The sequence below is a fragment of the Diadema setosum genome, chromosome 14, assembly GCF_964275005.1.
Source record: "Diadema setosum chromosome 14, eeDiaSeto1, whole genome shotgun sequence".
NCBI lineage: Eukaryota > Metazoa > Echinodermata > Echinoidea > Diadematoida > Diadematidae > Diadema > Diadema setosum.
In genome coordinates, this window is record NC_092698.1 from 23,187,638 (window position 1) to 23,201,633 (window position 13,996).

The following is a 13,996-nucleotide window of genomic DNA, read 5'->3' on the forward strand; positions in this document are numbered from 1 at the left end:
GAGATAGATAGAAAGAGAAGATAGATACAGAGACGGATGGATGGATTGACAGATAAACCATGTACCTGCTTGGGATCGGTTGGTTTGTTGGGGTGCTGTTCGCTATTCCGAAGGTTCGCTATTTCGAAGGTTCGTTATTTCGAAGGTTCCTTATCCGAAACACACAAATTCCCTATACGTAGAGGTTCGTTAATCCGAAAATGAAAAAGGGTTCGTTAAATCCGAACATTTGTGGCGTTATTCCGAAGGTTCGTTATTCCGGAGATTCGTTAATCCGAAAATGAAATTCGGAATAACGAACCTTCGGAATTACGAATCTTCGGACTAACAGAGCCTTCGGAATAACGAACCTTCGGAATAACGAGCTGTAACCGGTTGTTGTGTGTTCATATAATAATCGTAGATTACAGTTGGATAGATTTATTTCTATTTTGTAGAAAATACCACTTATATCTCTTTGTTAGAATTCAATTTCCAGAGTGAAAGTCCAATCGTAGCATTTTTCTTTATTCTAGCCAGAAATTCCGGTTATAAATTTAAAAAGAGATTTCAAATGATTCATTTCCATTCATCACAGTCCAGCTAAAACGTCAGTAGCTGATAACTGCTCTTTCGACGACAGGTTTTGCCTTCTATGATGTGCCCTAAATAACGATCTCCTGACTAACCTCAAATGGCCACTGCGCCGGCTGGCTGCCCAATTCTAATGCTTGTCAAAACTCCAGGATTATCAGATGATAAATCATTACATAATGTCACTATCGATCATTAGGTCATGAAGCAATCCCCACAATCTAGAACATACCCGCGATTACTGTACGTATGCCTCGCTATGTGACGTCAGCGACATTCATTCTTAAAATATGGGGGTGGGGGTGGGTTAGGGGTTATGAAACGGGAGTTTTTGCGACATCATTACACATGTGTGTCGTTCGTTTATACGTGGTCCCTATTAATTGTTTACGTTTTTTGTTTCTTTTACCTAAAACACATCAGCACACAACTAGCATAACAACTTAACGCTTATGGGCACGATAAGCCCCTGATATGACGCACAACTTTAGGGTGAGACAGAATTAAGTTAATCAAATGAGCACACGAAACAGCTGTTTCAGATCCTAAATAAACATGACCAGCATCGTTGGCGTCTTTTTTTTTGTTTTTTTTTTTCTCCTGGCCGACTTGGCTGATTTTCTTCTACTTCTTTTGATATCATTTATTGATTTACCTATTTTTCGCATCATGTTATGCTTCGAGAAAATGATGAATATGTCATTTCATTTGGAAAAAGAATGCATCATTGGCCGGATAGAGAAAAAAAAAATAGTACGTTGAAGTCGCAGCATCAAGTTTAGTGTACAGCATTAACCCTTCATGTGTCCATGAATCAAATGTGTTACAAATTTCACACACAAACCTATGGACAGAATATGTGACATGCTGAGTGTCTGCGGATCCGCGTGATAAACGGCGGTCCTGATAGGTTACTCACGGCACTCTGTTTCAAGGGGCATTCCACATAATTTCACATCATGTAGTACATAAATCGGCAGCCCCATGCATAGATTTGTGGAATTTATTGTGATCCTTGAGCAGAGAAACCAATACTCTGAAAAATCTTCAACAAATCATACTAGACGGTGTTGATGACATATACTATAGGAGCCTCGCATATTTCCAGAAATGCAGCAGTTTAATCTTATTTCAATATTGCTGCCTCAACAAGTTCGCCTGTGTAGATTCTATGCATGCCCTCCTCTTTTGTTCTGCTTCCTTGAGCCCCAACTCATGCATTCTAAATGGCGAGGCTGCCATGTTATCATCCTTGTTCATTACAATTTGTTTCGAATTTTGAAAACATTCTTATTCCTCATCCCATCGCCATAAATTCTGAAAACTGTGTACTCAGTATACCTAATTTAAAGTTAACTGCCCGTTAACGATCGCCCCGACACTGTACAGGCATGCTAACCTGGAAACATTGACCTGCACATTACTTGAATATGAGACCATTCTGAAGCAAATATTTTTCACACAACAATAAATATGTAATGTACTCTTAAATGAATCCCACAAGAATTGGAACAGTCATCCCCCAGCATTCCCACTGATTCCCACTGATCAGTTACCAGCCATCTCCTTTAAAGTCTGAAAATCATCCGGAGGTCTCCTATCATTGCAGTGTACGGATGGGGCACGCTGTCGGTGTTCATCGTTACTTTGACGTCGATCTTCGCCATCTTGCTCCTCCCTTTCATGGGGCCCCAGCTGAAGGAGTACGTCATGCAGACTTTCATTGCCCTCTCCGTCAGCACGATGTCGGGCGACGCGCTCCTGCACCTTGTTCCCGAAGTAAAGACTGATTTGTTCATTCTTCATCTTATTTCTTTGTCCTTTGTTCGTTTTTTACTGCCCTCATCTCATTCTTTTTTTATTGGTACTAGTATTATATTATCATATCAAGGGCCATTATTATTATATATATTATACATATTATATGTATATATATATATATATATATATATATATATATATATATATATGTATATTGCCCTCATCATTATAATTATCATTGGTATTGCAGTAATTATAATTACATCAGTGATATAGAGAAACGTAGTAGTGAATGATGGATGGAATGATAATTCAATTAATGTGTAAATACATACGTGATGATACTATTATGGCAGGATCGTCCTCTCCTCTCTTTGTACACATTCTTTGTTAAGTAGGGGGGTACATGGGTGGTATGACGTGTTTGGTCGGTGCTTCACCATAATGATCTCAGGCAAGAGACTGAAAGAGATAGGGTTAAATTTTAATTGTGTGTTTGTTTGTTTGTTTGTTTGTTTGTTTGCTTGTTTGCTTGTTTGTTTGTTTGTGTGGAAGCCGCCTTCCTCTATTCACATTTTGGTTTATTTGTGAGTTACATAGATGAATGTTTTATTTTCTCCATTATCTTTTATTATATGTCATTTACTTTCTTACTTAGATCACAAAGAATATTGTCACACCTCTTAAGGGAGTGCGTGTCATGACTGCGTGTAAAGTGTAATGAATTATATTACAACGTCAGACCACGAACTGGTGCAAGTACCTCAAAATGTTCCCAAATTCCCATTGCATTATACGTCATTTTTCATCCTCCAGGCACTGGGCCTTCACAACCACGCCGAAGAACTGGCGCACGCGCACGACCACGGCGGCCACGAGAGCGCTGAGGAGCTTGAGAACCAAAATATGGACACGCTGTACAAAATGTCGACGGTCGTTGGCGCCATTTATTTCCTTTTTCTCTTCGAGACGGCGATGAACGCCCTCTTCCGCCGGAAGGCGAGTACGGCCGGAGAAGAGAGAAAGCGGTGCTCTCGTTTGGTGGAGGTAAAATGTCGTCACTTTTTTTCTTTTATCATTCTTTTTCTTTTTTTTTTTTTTTTTTTGGGGGGGGGGAACCGGATAGGGACATGTATAAAAGAAATGACGAATGACATTTTTATCTTATCTAATGTACCGAAGAAAGACATTCTTTCCATTTACCACTAACACTACAGGAACAGTCTTTGCCCAGAATCAAGCATTTATAACAGTCTGAACGTCTCCCTGGTAACCTCACTGTTAGCCTACATTCTTCCAATATTTTAAAAGCAGAGCGAAAGTTTTATTTTTAAAGGTTACTACAACAGAACCAACATCTGCTTATATTGATAACAACAATTGTCTCTCCATCCTTTGGCGTTCAGGCAGATTTGAATTTAGGTGGACATGTCTATATCTTTTCTTTCTAGCCCCTAACTGAAGAGGTGCTTAATAATGCGAAGTAGACATGTTATTATCATGCTTTATCTCTTATGCCATATTTTGTGGTTCATATTTTGTTATGATAAAAATGCAAAAATATTTTTCTTTGTGAATAATTCATGTTTCAAGAATTTTGTTCTCATCTGAGGAGTAAGGGGCCCCCTTTGGTACTTACAAGTCGTTGTTTCAGTAACTTCTGATAGGGCGATAAATGGAGGTCCAGAACATAGAATAACCATAACATATTTACGTAAGATGTCGGCTGTTATCTTTCACAAAATTGCCTGAAACCAGGCAAAAGTGGTCAACATATCACGCACCGGAAACGGCTCATAGACATAGAAATTGACCTTTAGTGGTTGAATCCAACTGACTAGCTCTAAAATGGCAACGTTTTCTCCGTTCCCCCCGTGTGGCAGGATGCGCCTGCTTGGGAACGCTTGTTTGCTATCAGATGTCACCTGGGGGCGAGTCACGAGACATCGGTGTCGTTCTCAGATAGGAACGAAACAAAGTTCACTCCGTTTTCACTCTGCTTGTCATAACTTTGTCAAAGAGCATTTTTACTCTATGTTCCAGGGGAGATTGATTGATAAATTTGATAAAATTTGATAAATTTGATGAAAATTTGTTTTGAAATGGCTGAGACATCCAAAACAGACCAATCCTTATAAAAGGTAGGTCCCACCCTTTTATTGCAATCGCTCTGATTTACTTTGTGTTTGGATGCCTCAGCTATTCCAAATCCAATTTTCATCAAATAAACTTTGAATTCCTCTTGGAATGGTATGCACTGTACTGCATGTATTAATATTTCATAAGTGGTTTCTTGGCATCTCACAAAAAGTTAGAAGCCCAATCCTCATCTCCACCAATACTGTACCATCCTTTTAAAGCACACTTGAGCTGGAGTGGTAACGAGCTTTTAGGTGGGATCGTTTTGCATATAAGGGATGTAGTGACTCCCTGCCCCCACGGGACCCCCTCTCTGATACAATCTCGAGTGACGTAGTTTGTCTCCCTGTAACAGACCAGACAACGAAATAACACAACACCCAGGGATATATACAATACTGGCTCAGCTGCCTGGCTCAGCTGTTCCTGCCAGGGGCTCGAACCGGGGAGACAACCTGTAACAGACCAGACAATGCAAGAAGCAAACACATCCCCTATAAAGCATTATTTAGCATTTGCAGATGAAACAAAAACCCATCTTTAGTTCTTCAAAATAATTCTAAAATGTACGTTAGGGATAAAAACAAACAATGTTAAAATGTAAAGCAATACAATCAATGCTAAATGTTGTTAAATATACACAATTTGAACAATGGTTATGACAAAATTGTTTTTTTTTTTTTTTTTAGAATAAAGCGTGTATGGTTATAGTTTATTGTCAAATAATGATATCTCCTTGTATTTTAGGCTTCATTGCGAAATTTCTATATGTCATAATGTTTTGTGAAACAACATCGAATGTGATAACTCGAACATTTTTTAAATCACTGCCCCCCCCCCCCCCATGGTAAACACCACCTTTAAACGTTGCCGAACTGAAATAAAGAGAAATCCTTGCCATGTGGACCTTTATACTAAGATAGTAAATCAATTTTCTTTTTTAGAAGCGAACAATAAGCTAGAAGTTTTGTGAATGCTTGTGTGAAAGTCATTGCTATTGTATGTGTCCATTCAGTAATCAAAATGAGGTTTCTAATTAATCAGATATGTAATCCACTGCAGCATTGACTGCAGTGATCAGTGATAATGTACTTAAGTGATGGTGATGATGATGATGATGATGACGATGATGATGGTGATGGCTCTAACGAGCCAGGAGTCTCAGCCGATTAACATTTGTGTGATCATCTGTCTTTTTCAGAACGACGACAAGACATCGATGTTTAACATGCAAGCCGACCAGGCGTGGTTGACGGAAACTGCTACAGTGGAAAACAATTTGCCCAACTTACCAGATCTCAGTTCGCTGACTCATGTAAGTGAAAAGAAGAAAGGCAACAACACTTCTTTTATCCTTATATGAACGTCTAAATGAAACTCAAGTTTAGGACTTGTGAGATTTCCACCACAAAAATTGATTTTACTTGAAAGGCTTGAAATGCTGTGCCATTCTCCTCTCCATAGCTTTTTGGCTTTTGTTGCTTCCAAAATAAACTTCTAACGTTTCTGAAGTTCAACAGTCACACTTTGTATATTATACTAGGGCACGAATCAACATAAACAAAGTATTGGTGCATTGTATTGAATATTGGATAAATGATATAAAATACTCCATGAATCAATGCCGAATAGACAACAGAGATATAGTGCGTAAAAATATTGTCGTAGAATGTAAACGCCGGGCAAGTTTTGAACCAAAGATCTCCTCTTCAAGTGAACAAGGCACCCTGCCCAGCTCACCACAGGAATTGCTCAGCTCACCACAGGAATTGCTCTCATGCAAGCGTCCTCTGCATTAGTAGAAAAAAGAAGAAGTTTGAATGATTATCTCCGTGATGGATTCTGCATTTTGCAGCCAAATGTGAACGGAAACAACGATACGGAGGACAGGGGTGTCGAGCAGCTGGTCACCATGGAATATGATGAGGGCAACTCGTCGTCTTGCTTAGTAAGAGGTAACCAATGACAACAGCATTCCTTATTTCTCAGAAGTTCCCCGTCATCCTTACCGCCTTAAATGCTGCTACCATTTTTGCTTTGACTTGCCACAAGTTTTATCTTATTTTCTATTCATTTCAACAATTTTATTGCGCTATTTCTATCAGATTTCATTTCTACTAAACCACCAACGTTATTCTCTTTTAAAGAGATTTTTTTTTTTTCAAAGAAGATATTGATTTCGTTTCATTTTGTTTTTGTTTACTGCAATGTGATTATCACATGAATATTTCCGTCCGCGAAGAAGATCTGATGCCAACCCACTCTTTACAGTGGCATACGTGTGTGTGTGTACGTGCGTGTGTTTGTGTGTGCTTTCGAAGATGTTCGAAATTATTGTTTAAAACAAGTCTTGTGATTGTGCCGTGTTGAGTTTTCTGTCTGTTAAAAAGAAAAAAAAATTGTCACCTCGGACAAAGATGTTGTTGTTATGTTGTTTGTTTTTTTTTGTTTTTGGGGGGGTGGGGGTGAGGGGGGTCAACGGGGTAGGGCGTGTTTCTCGGCGAAGATAAGAGACTCCGTAGATAATGTGTATACTCGTAATTCCAATTAATATGAAGTTATTAATATGAAGTTATGTGTTTGCCGGTGTTATAGAGACGGACACCTTGACACCAAAATTTCCTTCCATCATCATTTTATCAAGGTTTAACACCAGTATCCATAATGATTCTACTCGGGGATGCCCTCCACAATGTCTTGGATGGGGTTGTCATAGGAGCGGCTTTCACCTCGGACATCTTCTTTGGTGTGTCGACGAGCATCGCCGTACTGTGCCACGAAATCCCGCACGAACTAGGTGAGTGCAATCCCTGTCTTGATGTTAAAGAGAGGATCCAACTGAAATCAGTTGAATGTTGCTGTTTTTTTTTAAAGCAGTTTTGGAGTTTGAAAAGTTTTGAAAAGTTGTTTAATCAAGCCAAAGAATTCATAATCACATTATGCCTATCACATACCATGATCCGATAGCATCACGTCACATGTATTTGTTTCATTTTTAATCTGGTTTATTTTTAATGAATAAACAAAGTAACCTCAGACTGATCAAATTCTCGAGTTATGTCGATTGAGGAATAACGGCATCTTCCGGGGAACGTTATGATTTCTAATTGATACATTCAAGTGCAAACTTATATAAGATTTAAGTAACATCATTTAATTTGCATGTCAGTATCGGTATTACTGTTTTATCAAAGCCTGTGAGACTCTAACAGTTCATTACTTTCTGTGTCATAAACGATTTGAAAGGAACGGTGCTATTCTTTTCGTGCGGCATGAATCTGCTTATCACAGTCAACACTGAACAAGAAATAGAATAGAAAAAAATACATAGCTGCTGAATGCATACATAATTAAAGCATGCGGCGATTTTTACTTAAAGATAGCAAGTTTATCTCTCTCATGCCGAAAGTAGTATCATGAATAGCTATCGTAAAAAAAAAAAAAAAAAAAAAATCCACGTTCAACAATAACAATGAGAATGGAAAGGGAGTGACTTCATCACTTAATTTTCAGACGAATTTATCTCATCATGGTACATCCAAATAATTATTTCGTTTTTATCTTTAAGTTTTGTCAATTCTGCTGTACGATCAGTATTGTCCAAACAAAATTTTTGAGAGAGAATACTGCCATCTTATTTCGATTGGAGAAAGTGGCACTTTCCACTCTAAGGCTTCCGTACTATCGTAATACAATGGAAGGTTGGAGACTGCACAACCTTTTTCTGTAAAAAAAGAAATTGTCATCCATTTGCTTTCTTGTTCTTGTATATGTTCTGCCTATTATAATTAGCATATTAAGAATTGAAGCTACAAGGAATTAGGAGGTTTAGTTGCTTCACAAGTGATTGATCAGACAAAACGAAACATCTAATTTTTGACCTTCTCTGCGGAAAAAGACAATGCCTTTTAGGTTTGTTTTTCATGGGATTATTTCGTTTTCAACGAAAAATGTGATCAGGTCTTAATTAGACGCCAGCATCATGAGCTTCACTTCCGCCGATAAAACGGACCGTGTGATTCCGCTTGACTGTACCACAGTACAGTGATTTCATCGTCACAAAAACTACAGCGAAAGTGACTACCCAATGCTCCTGATGCAAGAGGGAAACATACTTCACACGAGGAATTATTTATCGAAACAGCTTCTATGTAATGAAGCTCTAAAGTTGTTATTTTTTTGTGTGTGTTGACATTACCCTGAATTTTGGACCTTAAAATTCACCATTGGAAAACATCTTAACAAAATGTGATGAGCACACAGCTCTAGCACTTTTATTACAATATCTAGATGTGTGACCACCTACATTAAAAGAGAATGACCGTGTACTCTTTCTTGAAGGTGATTTCGGAGTACTCATCGGCAATGGTATGTGCTACGGAGCGGCCGTGTTCTGGAACTTTGCCAGCGGCTGCTCGGCTTTCATCGGGCTCTACGTGGGTATCCTGATTGGGACGCAAGAGGGAGCACAAAAATGGCTGTTTGCCGTGACGGCGGGATTCTTCCTCTACGTATCAATGGTGGACTTGGTATGTTAGAGAAAGAGAAAGAGGAAACAAAAACAATAAAGCAAATAACAATCAAATATCACTGTTACTTGTCTTTCTCTTTTCCCTTAAATTCTACCGACCACAATATTCTTTAAGTCTTTTGTTGTGCTGAAATACACCGCACAATTTCCATGTTGTATTGAACAGTGTTGACTTTTATTTTGAAAGTATCTGTGCTTTGTGCAGTACTGTGCGAACTGTTTGATACTATCAATGTAACATTTTATTTTCTTTTACGACTACATGACACACGTCATGATGTCAATAACTGGCAGGGTAGTGCTTCACGGTGGAAAGTGGGGACAAATCATTGCGAGATATTGTATCTATATACAAGGCTGATCCGTTTACGGAATATTATCCTCCTATTATGCCTATAGCCTCAAGCAAATGTGATAGAGCAGTGGAAAAAGACACAAACAAAATGGAACAAACGTGGGTGATTACCAAAGTATCGAAAACTAAGTGTTCAGGTAATTTCGACTCTGAATCTTCGTATCCATAAAGGTGAAAGGGAAGGAAAACCCAAAGAGCAATGTGGATTGAGTGAAAGCAGCAACATTAGTAGAACACATCAGTGAAAGTTTGAGAAAAATCGGACAATCGATGCAAAAGTTATGAATTTTTAAAGTTTTGGTGTTGGAACCGCTGGATGAGGAGACTACTAGAGGATATGACGTATGAGTGGACAACAATACAAAGAAAATATAAAGGATATTCAACAAAAATTCACTTTTCTAGAATTATGAAAGAGCAGTGGACCAACCGCTTTCAGAAAGCAGGGGGAATAATTGCTACCCTTAACATATGTCAATATCAAGTTGATGGAATTTGTAATTTTCATGAAAAATGGATTTTTGTAGTATTTTCTTTATATTTTCTTGATATTGTAGTCCACTCATACGTCATAACCTCTAGTAGTCTCCTCATCCAGCGGTTCCAACACCAAAACTTTAAAAATTCATAACTTTTGCATCGATTGTCCGATTTTCTTCAAACTTTCATTGATGTGTTCTACTAATGTTGCTGCTTTCATTCAATCCACATTGTTCTTGGGGTTTATCTTCCCTCTAAGATAAACGGCGAGGCATTGACATGGCCTGGTGATTTGCATTATACGGCATGGCCTAATGATTTGTATTATTATAATGCAAATGTAATTCAAATTGCTAAAGAAAAAGAGAACCAATCAAAACCACAGACTGAAACAAAATAATTACAATCATTATGGAGATCAGGGATCATGGTAATGCGTAGACGACAGAGCATCCATTTTTACAGAGGTAAACGAAACCCCTGTTTAATTTTGAGACTTCCAATGTCTTTGATTAGGGGATGCTGTCTTTGAATTGATTGGCTTCTTACAATCAAACAAGAATATCCGTCCAAACAGAATTTGGATAATGGTTGGAAACATGTTCATGAACATTTTGTTCTGCTAGGGGACGATATTTTGCTTTCGGTTTGTGTGTGAAGTGCGTGTAAATGTGTGGATTTTTATGAAACTTGCTAAGGGCATTTCATATTTTCTCTTCCCGTCATGATTACCAGTTTGGTGGGATGCTGAAAAAGGATGTCGTAGGGCACCCCCATTCCCATGGGCCGTCATCACCCGCAATGAAACGGTCGCCCGCCATGAGCAACAGGCACAGCTGGCTGCAGGAGGTAAAGAGATACGCGTATTAGTTGGGGGCCTAAGGGCTCAAAATGGGTTGTTTGGTTCAGATTCTTCCAAAAGCACCAAATTTGGCTCATAGGTGCCTTGTACCATACTCTTTCGATTTTTGATGGGCGCCAAGACTAAAAACCCTTGGGGCCGCCATATTGGTGAAATCTAATATGGCCGCCATCCGGGTTAAAGGTCAACTGCAGTTACAAATTGAAAAGGTTGATTAATGTTATGAATCCCATGTGGAAGACTTTACGGGGTTCGAGAATGTGATTCTAAATATCATTTCTACAATTCAAGGTCATTATCACCTCTCAAGGTCAATTTCAAGGTCAAATAAGGGTCAAATCGGGCATTTTGTGCATTTTTCGAAATGGCGTCTGGGAGCATCCAACTGCAATTCACTGGTACCCCTATTTTGTCCCATTTGTCATCTCTTCCATACTATTCAATGGTCAATTAGGGCCAAGAGCGGCTCCATCCCCCTACATATCAATAATGATTATGACAAATAAATGAAAAAAATTTAAGATATATATATATATATACATATATATTGAAATCTTTGAGCACAGAAAACGGGCTTCCATCGGTTTCGTTTTCTTTTCTCATGTTCTTTGCTCAAAGTTTTCACCATTTATCAATTGTTTCTGGTCAGTTTTTCCTTTCTTTGTTTCAATATATATATATATATATATAATAATAATAATACGGCCGCCATCCTATTCCAAGGTGCCCAATCAGGGTGCAGTGGCAAAGAGGGTAATAAACACGCCTAATCTTATTTTAGTTCGATAGCCCGTATGCAACTAGCTGGTCAGTTGTATGTACTTGGGGTGGACCACTTTACCGGTTTATACACCTTGAGTTTTCCGATAACCGAATGCCGATTCGGGATCTTTTCATGTGTCTGGGTTTGTGATTCTTTCACACAAGGGACTTCCACTTTTTATATCCAAGTGATGAGATGCAAAGTGTTGTGCCTCTACTAGAGGGAATGGTATGACAACACACACCATTGCTCAGCTAGACTTGAGATAAGTGGGATTCGAACCCGCGCCGGAACACAAGTCTTTAGACCGCAAGCCATACGCTACCGACTGAGCCACCTCGTCACCTTTCATGGTCAATTATATAACTTTTCAGCTGGCAAGCTATATGACTCTCCTCCTGCTGAAATTGGTGTACGCCTGCAGCTCCCCCTTGACAAGACAGCGTCTGCTTCTTCAGTGAAGGAAGCAATGGCTGAAGCTTCCTCGAAATCGAGCTCCTCAATGGCCAGGTCAGACCAGTATTCTAGGGGCAGTTAACTAAATTTGATAATTAAAGTCCTTTAATGGCAGTCTCTTATCAGAGTAGGTGAAGACAATTCAGCTGAAGTTTTTTTTAAATCTTTTTTTATTCTCTTTTTATCAAACGAAACCGATTCTTTACTGAAAGCGCAAATGACTAGGAAAACTGAACACCTATTGATGTTGTATGGGATACTGATCCTGAAGAAAATAATCTTAACATTTTTGCGCAGCAACACTGTGCAGTCCTGTGACAAGAGATGGTGATGGCACCACTCAAATCTCAAATTATGATTGGAAGAGCGTAGCGGCTTCCTGAAAATTAAGATTGAAAAATAAGAACTGCCCTCATTATCAGCGCACAGATATCCAAGAATAAATGGGACGGACAACTCATCCTGAGCACCTGATTCGAGACGGAAATATCCAACAGGAATTGTGATCTCACAACCCTTCAGCTTTCCAACAACTTAGATGCGATCTATACGCAAAGATGACCTTACAAAGGATGACATGTTTTCTGAAAGCATTTTCTGAAAACAGTATACAATCGCACGGATGAGCATAACATCACATTTTCGGTATAGTGTGCTTTTTTTTTTAATCCTTTGATCTGAGGGAGTTATGGGTGGGTCGTGGTATTGAAAAGATAAAGACCTTTTCAGCTCTTTCCTGTACAGCAGATCTCTTCCAGAGCCCAACATCAGGCACTGACAGGGTGCGACATTACTTCAGACTTGCTTTGATGTGGCATGCAAAATGCCTAAGTAGTATGGGTCAGCAAACCAGAGCTCACTGACACATTAACTACTTTAATAATCGTGCTCATGTCCAGCAAGGACTGATGAGCAACAAGGTTTATGGGGCAGCCAGCGTCAACGAGGTTAGGCATCATCTCTTCATAACGTGGGAGCGGATCATTAGAAACCACCCTATCTGCTCAAGCGGCACTGTATCAACATTTCGAAGATGAGTTCTGCTGCAAGTGAGTTTCTACTGGAATCATGACAGCATGGGTCATGGTGTGACCCCTGACTTCAGGGAGTGGAGTTGGAGGAAAGATGGCACAGGTACATGGCAATTACTAACACTATCAGCCACTCTCCGCAATAAGTACCAAATTTCATTCTTCTGCATCACAGCTGTTTCAAGGCATGCATTGGGAGGTAAAAAACATGGAAATGGAAAAAAATTAATGAAATGAATGAATGAATGGATGAATGAAGGTAAAAACGCAGAATGTAGAGCAGGTGTCAGACGAACCATGGTCAGTAGTTTGATATTGCTGCAAACTTAAAGTGGGGGTGGGGGGGGGGAGGGATTGAGGGCATATCTGACGGGAGGAGACATTGTCGCAATGCCAGTGTCTCGAAGAAATTATTTCCGCTGTCACAACTAACGCGATTTCCAGGGCGACGTCCAAGACGTCTTCAAACAAAGGGACACCTTACTTGCTTGGAAGTCACGGGGATGTTGGCACGGCTTTTGCAGTCGCAGGGCCTTATCAGAGATGTCTTTTCTCGACGACTTCTCCCTTTCGTCGCCATTATGTTATTACGGTCTCCACAAGATGCGGGGAAATCTCGAAGATGTTGCAGACAAATTTAGTCCCCACGACATGGCCACAGTGATGGAGACTTCGCAGAGACGTCTCGGAGACAAGCTGGAAGACGGAAATAGTCTCTGCAAAAATCGAGAATGTTCGATAGCTTTCGATTCTCCTGCGAATCCTGGAGATTGGGCTCGTCTCCAGGAGACGTGCGTCGTAGAGATGTTGCGGAGAGTACAGTTGCAACCTATAGTCTTCAGACCAACGAGATACCAACTTATAAAGTCTTGTGATATCATACCAATTTGCGTCCAAGCACTTTGGATAGAATCTTAATAGACCCTAAAAGGTGTCATGAAAGTTGTACTATAGCATATCTAATCTGTACCCTGTTAATGGTGTCACTGTGGCACCTGTGAAATATGCTTGTTCCCTACATGGCGTCACCAGGACCGTCATGTTC

The 13,996-nt window shown here is 39.6% G+C and overlaps 1 protein-coding gene across 1 annotated transcript in view; it reads left to right on the forward strand.

The window, feature by feature from the left end:
* LOC140238220 (zinc transporter ZIP12-like) overlaps window positions 1–13,996 on the forward strand; it is a 66,111-nt gene that overhangs the window by 43,589 nt on the left and 8,526 nt on the right. The window contains exons 6-12 of the mRNA XM_072318156.1: window positions 2,183–2,352; window positions 3,151–3,381; window positions 5,675–5,788; window positions 6,329–6,428; window positions 7,118–7,270; window positions 8,815–9,002; window positions 10,575–10,688. Of these exons, the coding sequence (XP_072174257.1) occupies window positions 2,183–2,352; window positions 3,151–3,381; window positions 5,675–5,788; window positions 6,329–6,428; window positions 7,118–7,270; window positions 8,815–9,002; window positions 10,575–10,688 (1,070 nt within the window). The remainder of the gene's footprint in view (window positions 1–2,182; window positions 2,353–3,150; window positions 3,382–5,674; window positions 5,789–6,328; window positions 6,429–7,117; window positions 7,271–8,814; window positions 9,003–10,574; window positions 10,689–13,996) is intronic.